General features: G+C 40.7%; 1 protein-coding gene across 2 annotated transcripts in view; it reads right to left on the minus strand.

Moving 5' to 3' along the window:
* STAG1 (STAG1 cohesin complex component) overlaps positions 1-17,100 on the minus strand; it is a 152,368-nt gene that overhangs the window by 37,118 nt on the left and 98,150 nt on the right. For both annotated transcript variants that reach the window (XM_059855157.1, XM_059855156.1), the window contains exons 9-13: positions 16,787-16,860; positions 11,208-11,331; positions 6,883-6,981; positions 2,134-2,213; positions 1,215-1,322 (exon numbers count right to left, since the gene is read on the minus strand). In XM_059855157.1, the coding sequence (XP_059711140.1) occupies positions 1,215-1,322; positions 2,134-2,213; positions 6,883-6,981; positions 11,208-11,331; positions 16,787-16,860 (485 nt within the window). The remainder of the gene's footprint in view (positions 1-1,214; positions 1,323-2,133; positions 2,214-6,882; positions 6,982-11,207; positions 11,332-16,786; positions 16,861-17,100) is intronic.

The raw sequence follows: 17,100 nt of genomic DNA on the forward strand, positions 1-17,100 counted from the left end.
ATGCCTGAAATAGATTTTAACTTATTTAATTGGAGATTTTCTTTGCAGAAACCAAGACAAAATTAGTTAAGAATGGGACAGTCTTGTCTCTATGCTGTTAGCCTTGAGGCACATTTACAGGACACAGCTTAGTACCTTTTAAAAAGTCAAAATGAAGTTTTGTCTTTATCCTAAATGCACTGGGGTGCAGGTATGTCCTTATTTACCTTGAGGCATTTCTCAAAAGTATTCTGTCACATGTTGATAAATAAAGGAACATTACTGTGTATTTTTAAAGAGAACCTAACCCTTTCCAGTAACTAGTACAATGTCTTGTTGTTAATGGAAACCTGCACATATATTCCTTGAAACAGGTTGTTCTTGATCACACAGCTGGAATTCCAAAAATCCATCAATGAAAGCTTACAATTACAATGTGGAGTTGCAAATCCTTAATAAAGCATAGAAAATTAGAGCACTAGCAAAGAAAAACAGATGTCTTTGTGCATTTTTTCCTACCTGCATCTTGGCATGAAAAAATTAGATAACATGGGTTCTAATATAAATCTTTTATACATGTACTAAAAAACTATAATGTCACAACCCATGAGGGGGAAATAAATCAAATGCCTGCTGAAAGATTTTTAACTGCAAGCAATAAAAAGAAGAGGTTAACTCCTAGGATGTGGCAATGGCCTGGTCACAGTTACGGAGGTGGTGTGACTCACATCCCTGGAAAAGCTGGTTCATGTCCTTTGGCATAGTGAGGACATGAAAGACGTAACCATAATGCAATATATTTTCAGGGGAAGACAGTGAATTTAGAAACAAATTTTGTAGTTATTGCTACATAAAAACCTCCCAAGTTCCCAACAGAGAAATAAACTGTCTTAAAACTTGCTAGAAATTATGACTGTTGAGGTATCAGGTAGATCACCCCAGACTACAGGCCCTGCAGGACTTAAACCAACTTCAGAAGTTTGTGCAGCCTTTGTATATCTAACCCTCAAGGAGTTGGGAAGTGTTATCTGAATTGCAGAGCAAGAAAAATGTACATTCAGCTTCTTCAAGTCCTCAGATCTTGTTTAAACAAGAGAGTAAAGTCTCTGGTTTAAATAAAATACCTGATGTGCTAAATTGAGATATTTCACTCTACTGCTTCTTTGCTTTTTGATATTACCTCTCTAGAAAGCAGTCACAAACTTGGTCTTATTCCAGGACAAGACATGACTTACTTTTTGTGGAGGAATTCCCCAGCTGCTACTGCCACAGGCCGGTGTGCTGAGTACACCAGGTGATAAACATTCTCACAGTCTTCATTGGACAGAGCCTCCTCACTCCCACTGAAAGAGTCACAACAACACCTCAACTACAGCAGAGGTTTCATCTCCATCCCCTCACCTCCCACAGCTCACTTGGGACAGCTACGAGGTTGGTTCCCTTCCCACAAAATCCTACATGGCTGAACAAGGACTTCAAGGATCTTTGGATGAACTTGAAAATACAGAGGTATTTAAAGGGTCTGTAAGACTGGAAGTTTCTCTGATTTCCTTCTCCCAGTTGTATCAATATAGAGATAAAATAATATTAAAATATCAGCATGACTGCATACAAACCCTCTCCAGCATATTCCTTAGACCATCAGACAAATACACATACTACAAGATGCCAAACACTCATCAAACAGCATAAACTAAAAATCTGGAATCACAGAATGCTTTAGGTTGGGAAAGACCTCTATGCTCATTCAGTCCAACCATTAACCTGGGCCCTCTGTGTTCACTATTAATCCATGTCCCCACTTTTGAGCACTTCCCTGGGCAGCCTGTCCCAGAATGTTAGCAAAAATCATATAAAAATATCAACACTGTCACAATGAGGATGTTACCTCCATCCTTGTTTAGTTTGCATCCATTAGAACCATTTATGTATCAGGACTCTAAATCATTTGGCTTCATACTAGACCTAATTTTAATTGGTCATTCTCCATCAGCTACCTTTAGCTTCATGTCCATATCATATGTTCAGTTCACCTTTATACTAAGTGTAAAGCAGCACATTCACTTCAATACACAAGCAAAGCACTCAAGTCACTGACATGGCAGTGGTGCAGGGAATTTTGTAAGGGAGTGCAGGGGTTGGGGCAGCACTCACTGGAGGATGAGCGTGACCAATCGAATGGCTTCCACAGCGACGTCGTACTCCTTGTCCAGGGTCATGGACACAATGCGGTCCTGCAAGGCAACTCCAGGTCAGTCACAGGCACAAACACAAGGCCAGCAGATGGAAAATGCTACAGGTTACAAAAGAAGTACTTCTGGGGAGAAAGATGTTTCAACTGCATGCTGACAATGAGAGCCCCTCAATATTACCCGACCTTTTAATGTACCCCTTAGCTGTGTGCTATAACAACAGGAACAAGTGCTTCAGCAGTCCTCATCCTTGTGTGTTTGCCAGAAAGGGAGAGAGGAGACCTGAGAGCTACAGCACTGTTCTGGGTTGGATCCATTTAACAGGTCTTTCCTGAAAGGTCACATACTTGGGTTGGACAACAGCAGAAGAACTGCCCCACTTCATTCCCCCGAAACCAAATAATTTCAGAGGAAGGAATGTTGCATATATGGAAACACTGTGAAGAAAAATCACACCTGAATTCATGCATCTGCAGTTTGCCTGTAAAGTTGTGACCTTTTCCCTGTCTAAAACTTAAGGTTTGAAGCAGATCTCAAGAATTACACTACAGAGCATCCCCAGGAAAGTGGGGAATTCCATGTTTTCACTTTGTGTTTTCCCATTTTCCTTCGAGTGGAGACAAGCACATCATTCTCCTGTCAAATCTAATGATTTTCTAACTTCTAAGGACCCTGTAGTTATGAGAAGTCTTTTAAGGGTTTCTCTTTCCTGAGGTTCAATTTGATTACTGGCAAGAATAGCTGTGATTGGTGTATGTTGTCCTTCCTATCTGGGGAGAATTTCCATCCAGCTATAAAAATGCAATATGTTTCAGTGCTCTTTGCTTGACTGAGCAAGTTACTGAAGAGAAATCAGGCCATCTGAAAATAAAACTCGATTTTGCTGGCTTAACCTGCTTCAGGAAGGAGTACTTTATGACATTTTGGGATATGAAAAAATAGAAATCAGGGACTGGAAAAGAAACAAGGGAAGTGTAAGGCAACAACAGTGAAAGCCACCAGAACAAACCAGAGCAAAATAAAGGTTTTCACCTTTCTTCTCTGCTATTCCATGTATTTAAGGGTGAAGGGGAACATCAAGCAACTGATGTTTATTTTGATACAGAAATTTCAGATCAGTACTTTAAAAATGCATTGTGGCTGTCTCAGGTGTTACTTCCCAACAAAATCAGGTCTGCAGAGACACTTCTTGTCACTGTGACTGAAGGAGCCTCTATCAATCACTATTAAGCTCCTGAAGAATTTGATACATTTCACGTAGATGTAAACAGTTTTAAAGACTGTGAGAAGTCCATGAAGAGACCCAAAGAAGTAACTTTCCACACAGGACACTCTGTTATTAACAAGACAAAAAAACTGCTGTCAACTTTTCCTAAGGTCCTGGCAAAGGAACAGCAGTAACAGCACCATGAGAAAGAACAGCCAGAGATCCTGATCTGAAATGTCTCACAAGAATTTCATGTATTCTCTCAGAGTTTATTTTACACCCCAGGATACCTCAGGGAGGGAATCCCCTCTCCTGTCCACAGAGCAGGAGGTAGTACCCTCTGAATCTGGAGTCCTTTGGGACTTTGAAACCAACCAATGTGAGAAGGTTTCCTTATCCTAAAAGACTGTTCTCTCCATTTTCCCCAAAAATATCAGGCTTAAATTAAACAGCGTGGATGTGTCATTTTCTGCCCTGGGGCCAGCATCTCTGTGTGGTGGCACCTGCCAGCCAGGCCCCAAGAGCCTTCCCAGCAAGACCCACACCCCCAGTGCCTCTGAAGGTGTAACTTCAGTGGCTGGGGAAGTTCCAACCCCAGTCTGCTCAATCTGCCTTTACAGTGATTCCCTGTGCCATCGTACAGCAGCAGAACAGGGCACAGGCCTGGATTTTTAAGCTGAAATACTAATTCTCAGTATCTCTGAAGATCAGTTTTCCATTCTATGTCAGGCTGTGAACAAGGCAGGCTGAGGAGCCAATCTCTCCTTGTGCTCCCAGGCTGTGGAGACAGCACAGGGTGAGGGATGAGGGACTCTGGCACTGACTGCAGAGTAGTTAATTCACAGCTTCTCCATATGGGGTCAGCTAATGTCTGTATCAGACAGGACTTCTTGATGGAAAACAAAAGTCTTCTCTTTGATGGACAAATTTTTGTTTTGTTGGATGAAGCTCATTTTCCAGCATATCACCTACTCTTAGAAACACAAATGCTGGAAAGAACGAGCATTTTTCTTTGAAAAAGGGAAGGGATCACATTCTTGTCACAGCTCTCTGGAAGGAGGTGAAATATTAACAGCCCAGCACAAGGCACTCTGGATCAAATTAATTTATTCTTTAAACAGCTAGAAGACCTCTAGAGAGATTTCTCTCAGTTTGAATGGATTGAACAGAACACCAGCTGAACTGTGCAGGTCGATTAAATTCTGATGAAGAAATATAAATAAGCAGCCATGGAACTGAAAGTGGCAGTTAGGTCAATTATTTTTCAAAGAGGTGGTGGGAGAGTTTGTGGTGGCAAGACATTTAGCTAATGTATCAGAGATTCAAAAGCATTCATTTGGGACTTTGCTCCATCCTGGTGCCAAAGGCCACATCCCTGACAGCACAGCTGTAAATCCAAGTGCAGGCATTTGGGCCATGCCAGCTTTTTGTTCTCTTGGTGTGGCAGAAACTGAAAGTGATTAATCATTATGTTAAACAAATCTGTTCTCTAGGCTCACAGAGACTTTGAGCACACCTTTTCCTCTTACTTATTTCATAATGATAGAGATTTCTGTAGTAAAACCAGCTTTTATGGGACAGAAGAAAGATGAATTCCTAACAAGGCTCCCTTCCCTCTGAACCTCTTTGACAGAAATGAAAATTCCTTGTGCCATCCCAAGGCAAGCAGCAATGCACAGGCTAGCCTAGCTTCCTTGAAGAGAATTGTCTGTGCAGTGAAAAAGATGTATTTAGAGCTTTCATGTCCCTGTAGTTTTCTGGAGTATATTACAGAGTAACTATTGCCCCGAAGTGTCTCCAGTTGTCCTGAAAGTTTTGCAGGTGCATGGGAGAGTTCAGCCTCAAAGCAGTATTTTCCTTCACAAATTATAGGATCCTGACAAAGAAGCATCCAGCACATTTTCTAGTGAAGAGAAGCAGATAAAAGCCCATGAGAGCTTTAGTGACCAATTTAAAAAGAAATGGAATTACAGAAGCAACAAATATAAACAAATCTAAATCTGCACAGAGGGAACAGGAAAACCAGCTGAGTTGGAGGGTCCATTTTTCTGGTCGTCCTGTGAGGATAAAGCAAAGCAGACTTATGGAGGCATCAGAGAATAAGTTTGAGGTCTGAACCTGTTTACCAGATTCCCTCCTATGAGAAAAAATTTTGTCTTTACTGCAGCAGTCCCAGAAACTGGCTTTATAAAATTAGAAGAATGCAGATCCTTAGGTGGTCTCTTAAAATGATTGAGTTTTATCTCCTACTTTGGTCAACTATACTTAGTTCATTTCTGGCAGACATTTAATCTGCCCTTTAAGACTGTTATCTTAAATGAAGAAGACTATTAATAAAGAGTCTGCTCTATTATATAATTATCATTTTGGAAAAAAGCCTTCCTTAATATCTAGGCTTATTGCAGGTTAAGCATCTTTTTTTTGCATCTCAAGTGAATGTGGAAAAAGGCTGATTATCATGTTTTTATAAATTGTTTTCATACAGGGAGAATCTACAGGGAGAAGTTTAAGTCTTGTGCACAGTATTTATAAATATTTAAATCTCCCTTTTCTAAACAGAATTTTTTATCAGCATTATAGTAATGATTTAAGTTAAAATAAACCAGTCAGCTCTGTTTCTTTTCTTAACACTTTTTTTCATCAGCATTCTAGTAAATATTTATATGAGATAAATGAGTTTTTCCTTGGGGGTAGCCTTTGCCACAGTAGTGTGTTCTGCAGAACACAAAAGACACGGGGAGAGGGAACAGCTGACAGGGTGGCAGTGCCTGAACACTCTCCTCAGCAGGCATCCAAACTAGAGCAGGGACAGTGTTTCCACACCCATCTCTCCAAACAGTTCACTTGTACAATAAAGCAGTCAGACCACAAAGTGAATTAACAGCCACATTCTTATCCAGATATTACACAAAAAGTTTGTGCGAATAAAAGCCCCATGAAATATCCCCCAGCACTTCTCTCCTGAAGGGCCAGTCTGGCTCAAGGGGTTTGGAAGCACAATGTGAACTCCTGTTCTGCAGCAAGGCCAGTTCACTGTGTAGAGGACTGGGATGGCACACAGTCCTCTACACAGTGAACTGTGTAGACTGTCCCTCCAAACACAAGCACCTACTGAACTGTGTAAAAAAGCTGTGTAACAAACAATCTTTCATTATAGGCTGCTACTTTCAGCTATATTTTAGATTGTGTTAGCATACATCCTTTAAAATCAATAAATCTAAAATTAAATAAGTACAGGCAGATTGAATAAGGACAATATATAAGCTATAAATAATTACTTAACCAAGTAATCATCCTGGTTAAGTCTGACAAATCTTCCAAGATAAACCCTGTGAAATGGATTTGGTTTGATTTCAGCATTCAGTAACACAGTTTCAGTGGTGCAGTTACAAGCCTTGTCACAAACTAATGAGTTCATTCTTAACAGACGTGACTCAAAGACCACAACAGGATGATGACACTTTTACTTTCCCTCCTCCTTCCAAAAACTGTATTTCCTCTTACCTTGAATCTATTTGTGAACAGCTCCAGTTTGGGAAACAACTCTCTGTTGGTATACAGACTCTGAAGAGCTTTCAAACACTTCAACCTCACTTCACCTTGCTAAATAAAAAACACTGAGATTAGCTGTCAGAATACTTTAACCAGAAACACATGAATATTAAAAAACATAATACTGTAATTTGTTTAATATACATTTAAAATGTTATGCAAATGACCAAAGCCAATCTGCAATTTAGCTGAAAACCAAAACCCACATGCAGTCACCTACAATGTTGAATTTCTTCCTATTTGCATACAGAAAGAATAAAAGTGCCATCACTTTTATGTCTGTTAGTGCTTCCCTTTCAAGTGACTCCACAAAAAGATAAAGAATGCAGCAAGTAAATCCAAAATAAGGATGCAGGATCTCCAAGTGGTTGGTGCAGGCAGTGTGGCTGTTTGTCTTCAGGAAGGAGCCCACAGGCTCATGGCTGACAGCTCATGTTCACAATCAGTGCACAGGGGCTCAAAAGGACTGGGCATGGGCTCAGCAACTCAGCTAGCCCCAAGGGCAGGGCCACAGGGCACACACATTGCATTTGTTATCCCCACATGTTTTACATTCCATCCCTCACAACAGGACAGCAGAGCCTGAAGGATGCAAAAGGTGTAAGAGATCCTCCAGTGGGGAGCAGGCTGCTGCCACAGGAACAACACATCTGAGCCACAGCCCAAGGAGCCTGTGGGAAGAAGGGTGGCTTGTGTCCCTGTGCCTGAGCTGTGCTGGTGACAGCAGCTCATGCCAGCTGCTGGGGACTGCTTTGGTCTGGTGGGCTGCAGCAGGAGATATGGGTGTTCTGCAGGACAGGGCCTGTGGATCAAGGCCTGTGTCCTGCAGGAACACTGCTGATGAAGAGAGGGACTGGATCCCCTGTGCTGCAGGTGGACAACTCAACTGCACCGTATTGGCAAACTATGGATTCTTGTTGAAAAATATTTGTGGATAGGGAAAAGGTTATAAACACAAATCAACTCAAATAAACTCTGTAGAGTTCACTGCAGTGTCAATTTACTTTTATGACAGAGTGGAGGAGCAGCAATGTGCCACAGACCCTCAACACACCACACATGAGATGGTTCTTCATAACTCTGAGAATCATCCAGCTCACAGGAGCTTTGAACATCCCAAACACCTTCTAGCAAGGAAGTAATTGGGTGGGAATGCTTGTTAGGTTGGTTTTTAAGAAACTTATGCCAGTGTAAAAGCTGCAAACAGGGATGGACAGGAAGGCCAGCAAGAGACTTTGTAAACTAAGAGATGAACTTAACTAATTCATTCATTAATTGATGGTCAAGCACAAGAGGAACATCTGTTCCTGAAGATCCTGGGTTCATCCTCTCCACAGAAACGGACAATAAGCAAAGTAAGAGGAATACAAAGAAGGGAAAAGCATTTTCTTATGTGTTAGGAACTGGTTTTAAGAACCATGACCGTCCAGGTATCTAGAGACTATTACAGTATCAAACCAGCTGCACACATCAATGAAGTAGTGAAAATTAAGACTGAACAGTCTAATTTAACACTCTTATTTTCAAGAGAGCTTTTTACTGCAATTGTATCATAGTTTATACACTTTTAATTTATGCTTCCAGATACATAGGAATAAAAAAGATGCTTAAAAACAGAGAAAGGCAAAATTTGAAAGCCACATTCAAATGAGAATCTACAAAAACCAAAAATCCCTACAGACATTTGTTTGAAATCTAGGAGACATGATTAACATACCAAATATAAGGATTTTCCAAGTTAGAGAACTAAACTTGTGTATTCTACCTCTGAAAAACTATGCTGGAGCTACTACAAAGAAGTGGAAGAACTATTCTTCCCTGTGGTTTAATCTGTATGTCTTTCTGAGTGGAAATAGCTGATGGCTATTGCCTCAGCCTTCATTTTTAAAAACCAATTAGAGCAAAAATATCTCCTGATCAAAGCAAAGCAAAATCAAGAAACTTGGGTACCAGCTGGCAGTTTTTTCAGGCAGTGCCAATGAAGACGATGCTGTTAAGGGATCTTATACTTCTGGAGGCTTTGCATTTTCAGTTGGCACTTACTCCATCTTTTTCCAATATATTCTTTCTATTGCACCTCCACCCTCCCTTCTGTGCCTCCCAAAATGTCTCTCTCCATTCCCTCCCTTTTCATTATTTGATACCTGCCCCAGACTCTTCCCCATTCTGCCTAAGTCTGTCTCACTCTGTAGATGACACATCCACAACATCAATAAAACCTCACCATCTATCAGGTGGACTGGGACATTAAACACATTAGTGATTTAAAGACTTAGAACCCCAGGGCACTTCTGTGGCATACCAACAAAAAAATCTTACAAAGCAGAGGAAGAGCAGTCTGATAGAATTCTGCTGTACCTTGTCCAAATGGTCCAGTTTTTTATCCTAACACTGTAATTCAAAATTTCTCTGCTATGAAAGAACATGTTGACTTTAAAAAAGCTGAGGTATAAATATGTGTTAAGGCTGCAGGCAGATGACTAGACCCTGGCCTGAGGTTAAACTCACAGAAGAGAGTGTGAGAAAATACTGCACATGACATGAGAAATGGCTGGATGTGACAGATGAGAGTGTGAGATTCCACAGATGGGTAAGGGAGTGATGTGAGAAATGGATGGACTTCAAAGACACTAGGAGGGGGCTGAGAGCTGTGAAGTGCAACCCCACTACATTCTGGAGGTGCTACTTTGTGGAAATGTTCTACAAGGTTTAAAATGTGCTCCCAAAAATCCACTGCAATTATTCAAGGAATAATTTATTTAAATTACAAGTCCTAGTAAAAGAAAGCCCTCTATACACCTTAAATCCTGATTCTCCAACCTGAGCCGAAACCTCCCTACTGGTTTGCTAACTTGAACAATGATGTCTTCTAGAGCATGGCGACTTGTGAGGCACAGCAATGTCACCAGGAAGGGACACAGAGCAGCAGCTCTGTCCCTCCAGGCACTGCCATGGCTGGGTTTCCATGTCCAGCATTCACTGAGACATAGAGCAGTGGCTCTGGGGCAGACAGTGGTCATGGCTCATAGGAGCAGTAAGCAGGATCTTCCTCCTGACCAAGCTTTGCTCAATGAGATCTAATGTAAAAGTTTGGGGAAAATTTGTAAAGGGAAAGTTTCAGAACTACAGGTTTGGAAAGAAATTTCATGTTTAGAGGATACTCTTAACAAGTGAACTGCTCATCCAAATGAAGGCAAGATGCAGATTCCTGGCAGCTGTAGTTAAAAGAACCAGCAGCAGCAGCTGACTTCTATCGTTAGTGAAAGCCAACAACTGCATAACTCATGTTGTTTGGAATTCAGCACAAGAGTGACCGAGTCAGATCCTAAATGTTAAGATGATGTTTGAAGTTATTGAAAAAAGTAATATTTTTCAACAATCAGCTGTTAATAACTATCAGTTATGCAAGTCATCCAAATGAACTTGCAGACTGAGAATTTTTTCCCAGCAGTGCTCCTAGAAAAGGAGAATAGTCTGAATCAGGATTCTGGAATTTGATGAGCATTTAAACAGTACTCTAAGTCTCCTTTGTATTCCTTGGATAGTGTCAGTAAGGGAATTTAAAGAAACAACTGATTCCAGTGGTTTTGGTGGGAGTGGGAGCACAGCCAGTGCTGGTGTACAAAAGCCCCCAGGGCAGAAGTGCAAAGTCTTCTGTCAGCATCCAGAATGGGCTCCTCTTCCTGCAGGAGCTGGGTGGATACCATCAGTACTAAGAACTGTGCTGAGCCAGAAAAGCACCTCTTTTCCTTCCATATGGTGTTTCAACAATTTTCTGAAGAAAAAGCTAAAGAGAACCTTGAAAAAATTTTTCGAGATTCTTCAAGGAAGGGAAAGTGAACTGATGAGCACTCCACTGGTTGTGGAACCAGTGGTGTCTATTGAGGACCCAGAGAGCTCCTTTTTTCCTGTAACCTTTGGGCAATGTAAATGGAAGACACATGGAAATCCCTTTTCCATTCTGCTTCAGACACAGAGGCTCTCAGGGATGCTCTGAAAAGACTTCTCTTTCTCTTGTAATCAGCAGAAAAGCCCCATGGAAGGATTTCTGTCAAGATACTTCATCAGAGACTGACCACATGAAAAGCACATGGACCAAGCAGACTGGGAGTACTACCTCCTAATTTAAGCCAATACCTGGAAGTGACCTGATTGAAAGATACCAGGTGAGGAAACAGAACAATTTCTTTGGAAGCCAAGGATGCTGCTGTGCTGCCCAGCACAGCAGCAGCTGCCTCCAGTGCACTCTGCTGTGTGTGGGAATACACAATACTCACCCTGTCATGTAGTGTCCAACCAACATATTTTAAATAACTATCATTCAGGAAGGCATCACTGTACATTTTCATCCAGACACCAATTTCTTCAATACAGACAGCTCTAATCTCAGCAATAGCATCACTAATAGAGAAAAAGAAAAGAACAAGGATTAGCCATATTACAGATGAACATCCTTCTCATTCCCGTTGCCATAGCTGTAATATTTGCCTTTACTGGTCATGAACCTCACTATGTGAGGCCTATCACTGTTCTTACTGCCATCTCACTAATTCTGTGTTCCTGTACATCCTTGAACTCATTGATCTAATAATTTCAGTATATGCGCCTACATTTCCACTATGTAAAGAAATTCTCACCATGGTTTGCTTCTTAGTCTATTACTCCATCTTTAACCTCTCTCTTTTCAAAGAGAATTATGAACCCAAGCTACAAACCTCCTCTGGGCAATCATTTCTGAAACAGCATCACTGACATTTGCTTTGCAGCCCTGTCTCCAGCTCGAAGTGCAGAACCATTGCAAGGTGGGGGAAGCTATTTGGCTTAGCCAAAGGCACCTGCCAGAGGAGCACAATGGAATTTGCTACACAAAGAAAGCTCATTTCATACCCCCCATGAACACCCCTAGAACAAAACCCACGAGAGTTTTGCACTTCAGCATTGGTTTCTTTCCATCTTCTTGCTTTTATCCTACATTCTGACTGTGGCAAGTCAGCAAAGATACCTCAGGCAGACCTATCAGCTGCTTAGTGAGGAGGGGTGGCAGGAAACTGGAGAGGTCACCTAAGGAGACCAGGATGGAAGTGCTTTCCATCTGATTGGCACTTTCCTGCCTGCCTGGCATGGAGCATGGCATCTTTACTAATAATGAAACAACGGGAAAAGGGATGGGGGCCATCTGTCCCTTCAGTAATTCCATCTCTGGGACATCTGCTACCATGAGAAATCACTTGTGCCACTCCAGCTGGCACTGCCTCACAGTTCCAAATTTCAGCTGTAATACAAGAAGAACACAAAGAGTCACTGAACAGAAGAAGGGAATGTCTGGTGCTTTGCAAACCCTGGAACTTACTTGTAATTGAAACTCTTGTTTTGTATTTTTATGAAAAAAAGTCTTCTTGGAAAAGTAATAAACATCAATTTAATTCTAAACCAGACCAACAGAGCCCCAAAATGAAATTTAATTTATGGGAAGGAAAGAAAAATTCCAAGCTTCAAGCAAGAGAATAATTGCAAAAACAAAAAACTGCACTGTTCTGAAAGTAATCAATTTAACAAAATACAAAAAAAATGCACTCACTCTTCTGGTCAAGACACTGTACAGGTTCATAGCCCTAACCCAGTGCAGCAAACCCCTGGTGACTCCATACTGGAATTATGTACTTCCCTCCTGCAGGCTGTCCCAGCTGATCCAGGGCCTTTGCCCTGCCCCTGACTTTGCAGACCCTGAGCTGGAAGCCCAGGTCCCACAGGGACCATGAACCAAGCCCAGCATCACACGAGGCCAGGGGGACTTCTGCAGGCAGGTCTCAGTGTTTGAATTCAATTTATAGGGAGGAAACTGTACTGCTGTAACAGCAGGAAAGCACAAACAGCATGGAATGCATTTAATGCAATAACATGAGGGGGACACCTGTGTGAATGCCACCAAACCACTGCAATCACTCTCTCTCTCTGCCTATGAGAAACATTAATTTTAACAACTTCCCAACAGCATCAGTAAACCTGGTCTGTCCAGCTTCCTAAAGCTTCTGTAACCTCAGAACCAAGGTAAGAGGCAATCCACAATGGAGACAAGCTGCTTTAGGAGCAGGGCAGGGCATCAAACAAGTTGCTCCTACCAGGGATTTCTCAAACAGGTTTAAGTAGTGTAAGGACCAATGTGCTAAATATCACACCCAAGGGTTAAAAACTGCATTCCTTATGGGAAAGGCAGCCATAATTAAGACAAGTTTTAGTTTAAACTATGACTATAGTCACACATACACGTGTGTGTGTGTACATGTTTAATTGTACATTGCTTCACACTGAATTACATTACCAATTTTCTTATATGGAGTTACTTGTAAACTACTTTAAAAGCAAAATATAGGTGGACGAATGCAAGACTTCCAGAAAAACCTAAAAGACTAGTAAACATAAATCAAGAAAAATAGGAAGCCACATCTGCAGTAACACAAAGTAGTGAGGAAGACATTCTTACTAGGGGATGACAGCCTGAGTCCTCACATCCAAGTAAGTTATTTCACCACCTTATAAATTTACTAACCGTAAAGGATTTTGGAAGGATTTAATGGCAATCCCAGAAAGAACCTAAATGTCAACAACTGTTTAATCATGCAGCACAGCCAGCCAAAAAGCAGGAAAAATCATGTTTTCTCTAAGAGTGCATTCAAGCTTCCCTAGGCTTCTTGATTCAAAAGCCTTCTCAGGGATCCCTCAGCACCACACTCACTCCAAGCTGCTAATTAAAACAACGACAAAAAAAGAAAGCTATTCAACTTAATAGGAGATTTAATATAATAAGAATTTAACATCTCCAGTATAATTGAAAATGAAACAGAATCAAGGATGTGAGACCAGCAAACAGACTCCAGCTGCCAGAGAAGCAGGGGAACTTGTGAGACACCACTTCCCACTTCACATCACCTCCAGGCAACTATCACTGATCAGAATCACCTGTGTTCCTGCAGGAATCATTAACACAGACTCCATGCCCATACAATGCTGTATCAAACAAAATACAGCCAAAAAATCCTTGAACCTTTGCTTTTAATGTAGTAATTGCTTGTCATTTTCTTCTAATTTTTATACAGTTAAATACATTTTAGCTTCTGGTCACTATGAAGTGTTTAGCTTTTTGAAAATACCCATTATTTCTGGATGACACAAGAACATACAAATACTAATTATACCTGCACTAGAAGTGTTTTTGGAATAATGAATGCATTATTAATTATCATAATTATAAATTAGTGATTTAAGCTTGTATTACTTGCCAAATGCTTCTAGAAAGAAACAGAACCTGGTCCAGCACACAGATGAAAACTAATGTGGCATCTACAGATCTTATACATGAAATATATTTAACCCTCTTTTCATATAAAATGCAAAGAAAGGTCTATAAGGTGAAAATATTCACAGCACAATTCACAGCCTAAGTTCCTACTCTGGGTAAAGAGATCCTCCATGATGCAGCTTCTGAAAGGATTTGACAAAAGGAGTCCAGGTAAGAAATTCAGCATTTCCTTTTGAAATTTTGACTTGACAAGGCAGGCCCATAAACCTTAGGACAAACCACAGCAGTGTCAGGAAACAGATTTTACCAGTGCCACTCCAAGTGCCACTTCAGTGTACCTTCCATGCCAAAGCACACACAAGAATTGTGATTAAGGCCAGCAGTACTCAGGACCTAAGCCACAGAGTCTTTGATGGATATTTGGGAAATATCAGGTGCAGATCAGTGTGCTCCTCAGGGTTGCTGCAGTGGTTGTCAGCTTTGACCAAATCTGCTGTTCACACTAAACTAGCATCCTACCTAGAAAATTACTTAGCTATTTATGCAAACCCTTCTTTTTTTTTTTTTTTTTTTTTTATCTTGATGAGAGAAGTGAGGACTGAAATCTTCCAGTAAATTGGAAGCCAATCTACAAAAAGAAGATGTAATCTCACTGCAACACTTGTCAGAAGACACATTCTGAGTGAAACAGTTTGGGGAGTTTTGCTTAGGTCAAGGACTTGTTATTTAAGCTACAAAGGTCACTAAGAAAGAATCACTGTGGCTGAGTCTGAATCATATTGAAGGATGGGACTTATTCTCTGAGAATAATTAAAATAACATTCTTTCAAAATCACCACCACTTGCATGGTCTAAGGCCTGTAAAATCATGTGAAGTTTATAAATAATTTGAACTGTTTGAGAGAAGGAAGGTTCAAGAAATTAGGAAATTATAAAAGCAAATAATAGTTCACAATCCTTAACATTTTATCACCCCTGGGCTTTGTTGTCAAGTAGCTGGGTTTCACACAGATGTTTTCTCCCTCTATTTTCTGGTCCAGCTGTGAGTGCAGGAGTGTCACTCTGTGCTCTCTGTTGGGTACTATTACTCACAGTTTGGTGTATGTTGTAAGAGACTCATTGTGGCTCCCCAAAAGGTCAGGGATGGCTCATGCTCACACAGGTGGCTCTGGGGGCAGGGCAGGGACAGGTTCCTCCTGACCCCTCTGAACAGCGGCACAAGCAATGCCACCACCTGTCTGATTTCAGTCACTTCCCCACGGGTCCAACAGGGCCACCAGGGGCACCTTTTTCCAGAACATGGATGGAGTTAATTGATTTGGCCTCTCCTTTTTTACAGTAACATCAGCAAAATCAGGTCTTTACTAGTGGTGGCAGGAGGCATGAAAAGAAACTTTTTTACAAAAGGAGGATTTCAAAAGAAAAAGCAAAAGCACCAGAATGCAGACCACCAAAAGGCTGAGTCTTTTTCCAATCCCACACAAGAGCATGAACTACTAAGAGGATATTTTAAAGCACTGTTTTGTTTGATATAATACACTAAGTTCTGAAGGGATAAAAATGGAAACACTCTTAGAATTTAATTTCTTCAGCTTTTTTACCCATGCCATGAAAGCTGCTCTCCTTGGTGTGAGAGCTACACTGATCTAGCACACTCATGTACCTGCTGGCTCTGCATACCCATCCACCTGCTGCCAAGCAGCTCAAGGCTTCCTGACCATAAACCATGAACTTTCTTTCCACACTCAGGTACTGAGGAGACACTCTCCAACCCCACTGTGCTGCTCACACTCACATGTTTGTCAGCAACGAGCACCTTCCCAGTTTCCTGTGTGCTTTTCTCCAAATTAAAATCATCCCTCTGTCCAACTGAACTATGGATTCCTCTTCACCTTCTAACCCTCTTCTCATAAACCTTTTTTTCTTTCCATCTTCCTAAAAGATTCCATAAATTATAAACTTTTAAAGCAGAACTGAAATCTGAAAGGTTAATTGCATAGTTTGGTACCCTGGAATTTTATCTTTTGATTTCAGCAAGTCAATTAACATTTAAAGAGCTGGATGCACCAAGGTGATGCAGATGCTCTGAGGCATCTTGTGATGCACAACAACCCTAAATCTATTTTAAAAGACTACTGCTCCCTGGTAAACCATATTCCAAATTTGTTGTTTACACCCAAGACATACAAAAGGAAATGCAGGCTGGAGGACAACTGCTATCCTATGATACGCAGTAATTATTTGATTATTCTTAAGATATGTCATTTTTGTGCTCCCAACATGGAAAACTTTTCTTTTCAAAATGCAAAGATTCAAAGCTTATGTCTCCCACAACCCTTTAAAGCTGTCTACTGAATTAAAAGAAAGTTGAGTGGATGGCTGTACTGAGTAATTAACAGAGGTTACGATTTGTATATTCTTCCATAACTTCAAGTGGTTTTGACAGCGATCCTGATCTAGAATATTGTATCAGAAAAAAAATCAACCCAGAAACTGCCCTTGACTTTCCTTATGACCACACTTTGTTAGCAGAGCCTACTGGAACATGCATTTTCTTACCGGTATCTATGAACAAATATACCCTTAAAAATAGAGTTCATCATATTTTCGATTTCATCTTGGTTTTCTTGTAGCTGTGAAAAACAAAACACAAAGTAAATAAAAGATCATTGTTTATTATAGTTTGGTATTCTACAGTTCCCTACTGGGAAACCTTGGAAGAGCACTTGAGTAAATTCACCACTTCTGCTTTTCCAGCACATGCCTATATTGTGTGCACATACATACAAATATTTACATTATATATGCAATATCTTAATGGAAGAAAATTAACATTCACTACAAACACATCAATTTAGTCTCTCAAATTAGTT

The sequence above is a fragment of the Haemorhous mexicanus genome, chromosome 10 (genome assembly GCF_027477595.1).
Source record: "Haemorhous mexicanus isolate bHaeMex1 chromosome 10, bHaeMex1.pri, whole genome shotgun sequence".
Lineage (NCBI taxonomy): Eukaryota > Metazoa > Chordata > Aves > Passeriformes > Fringillidae > Haemorhous > Haemorhous mexicanus.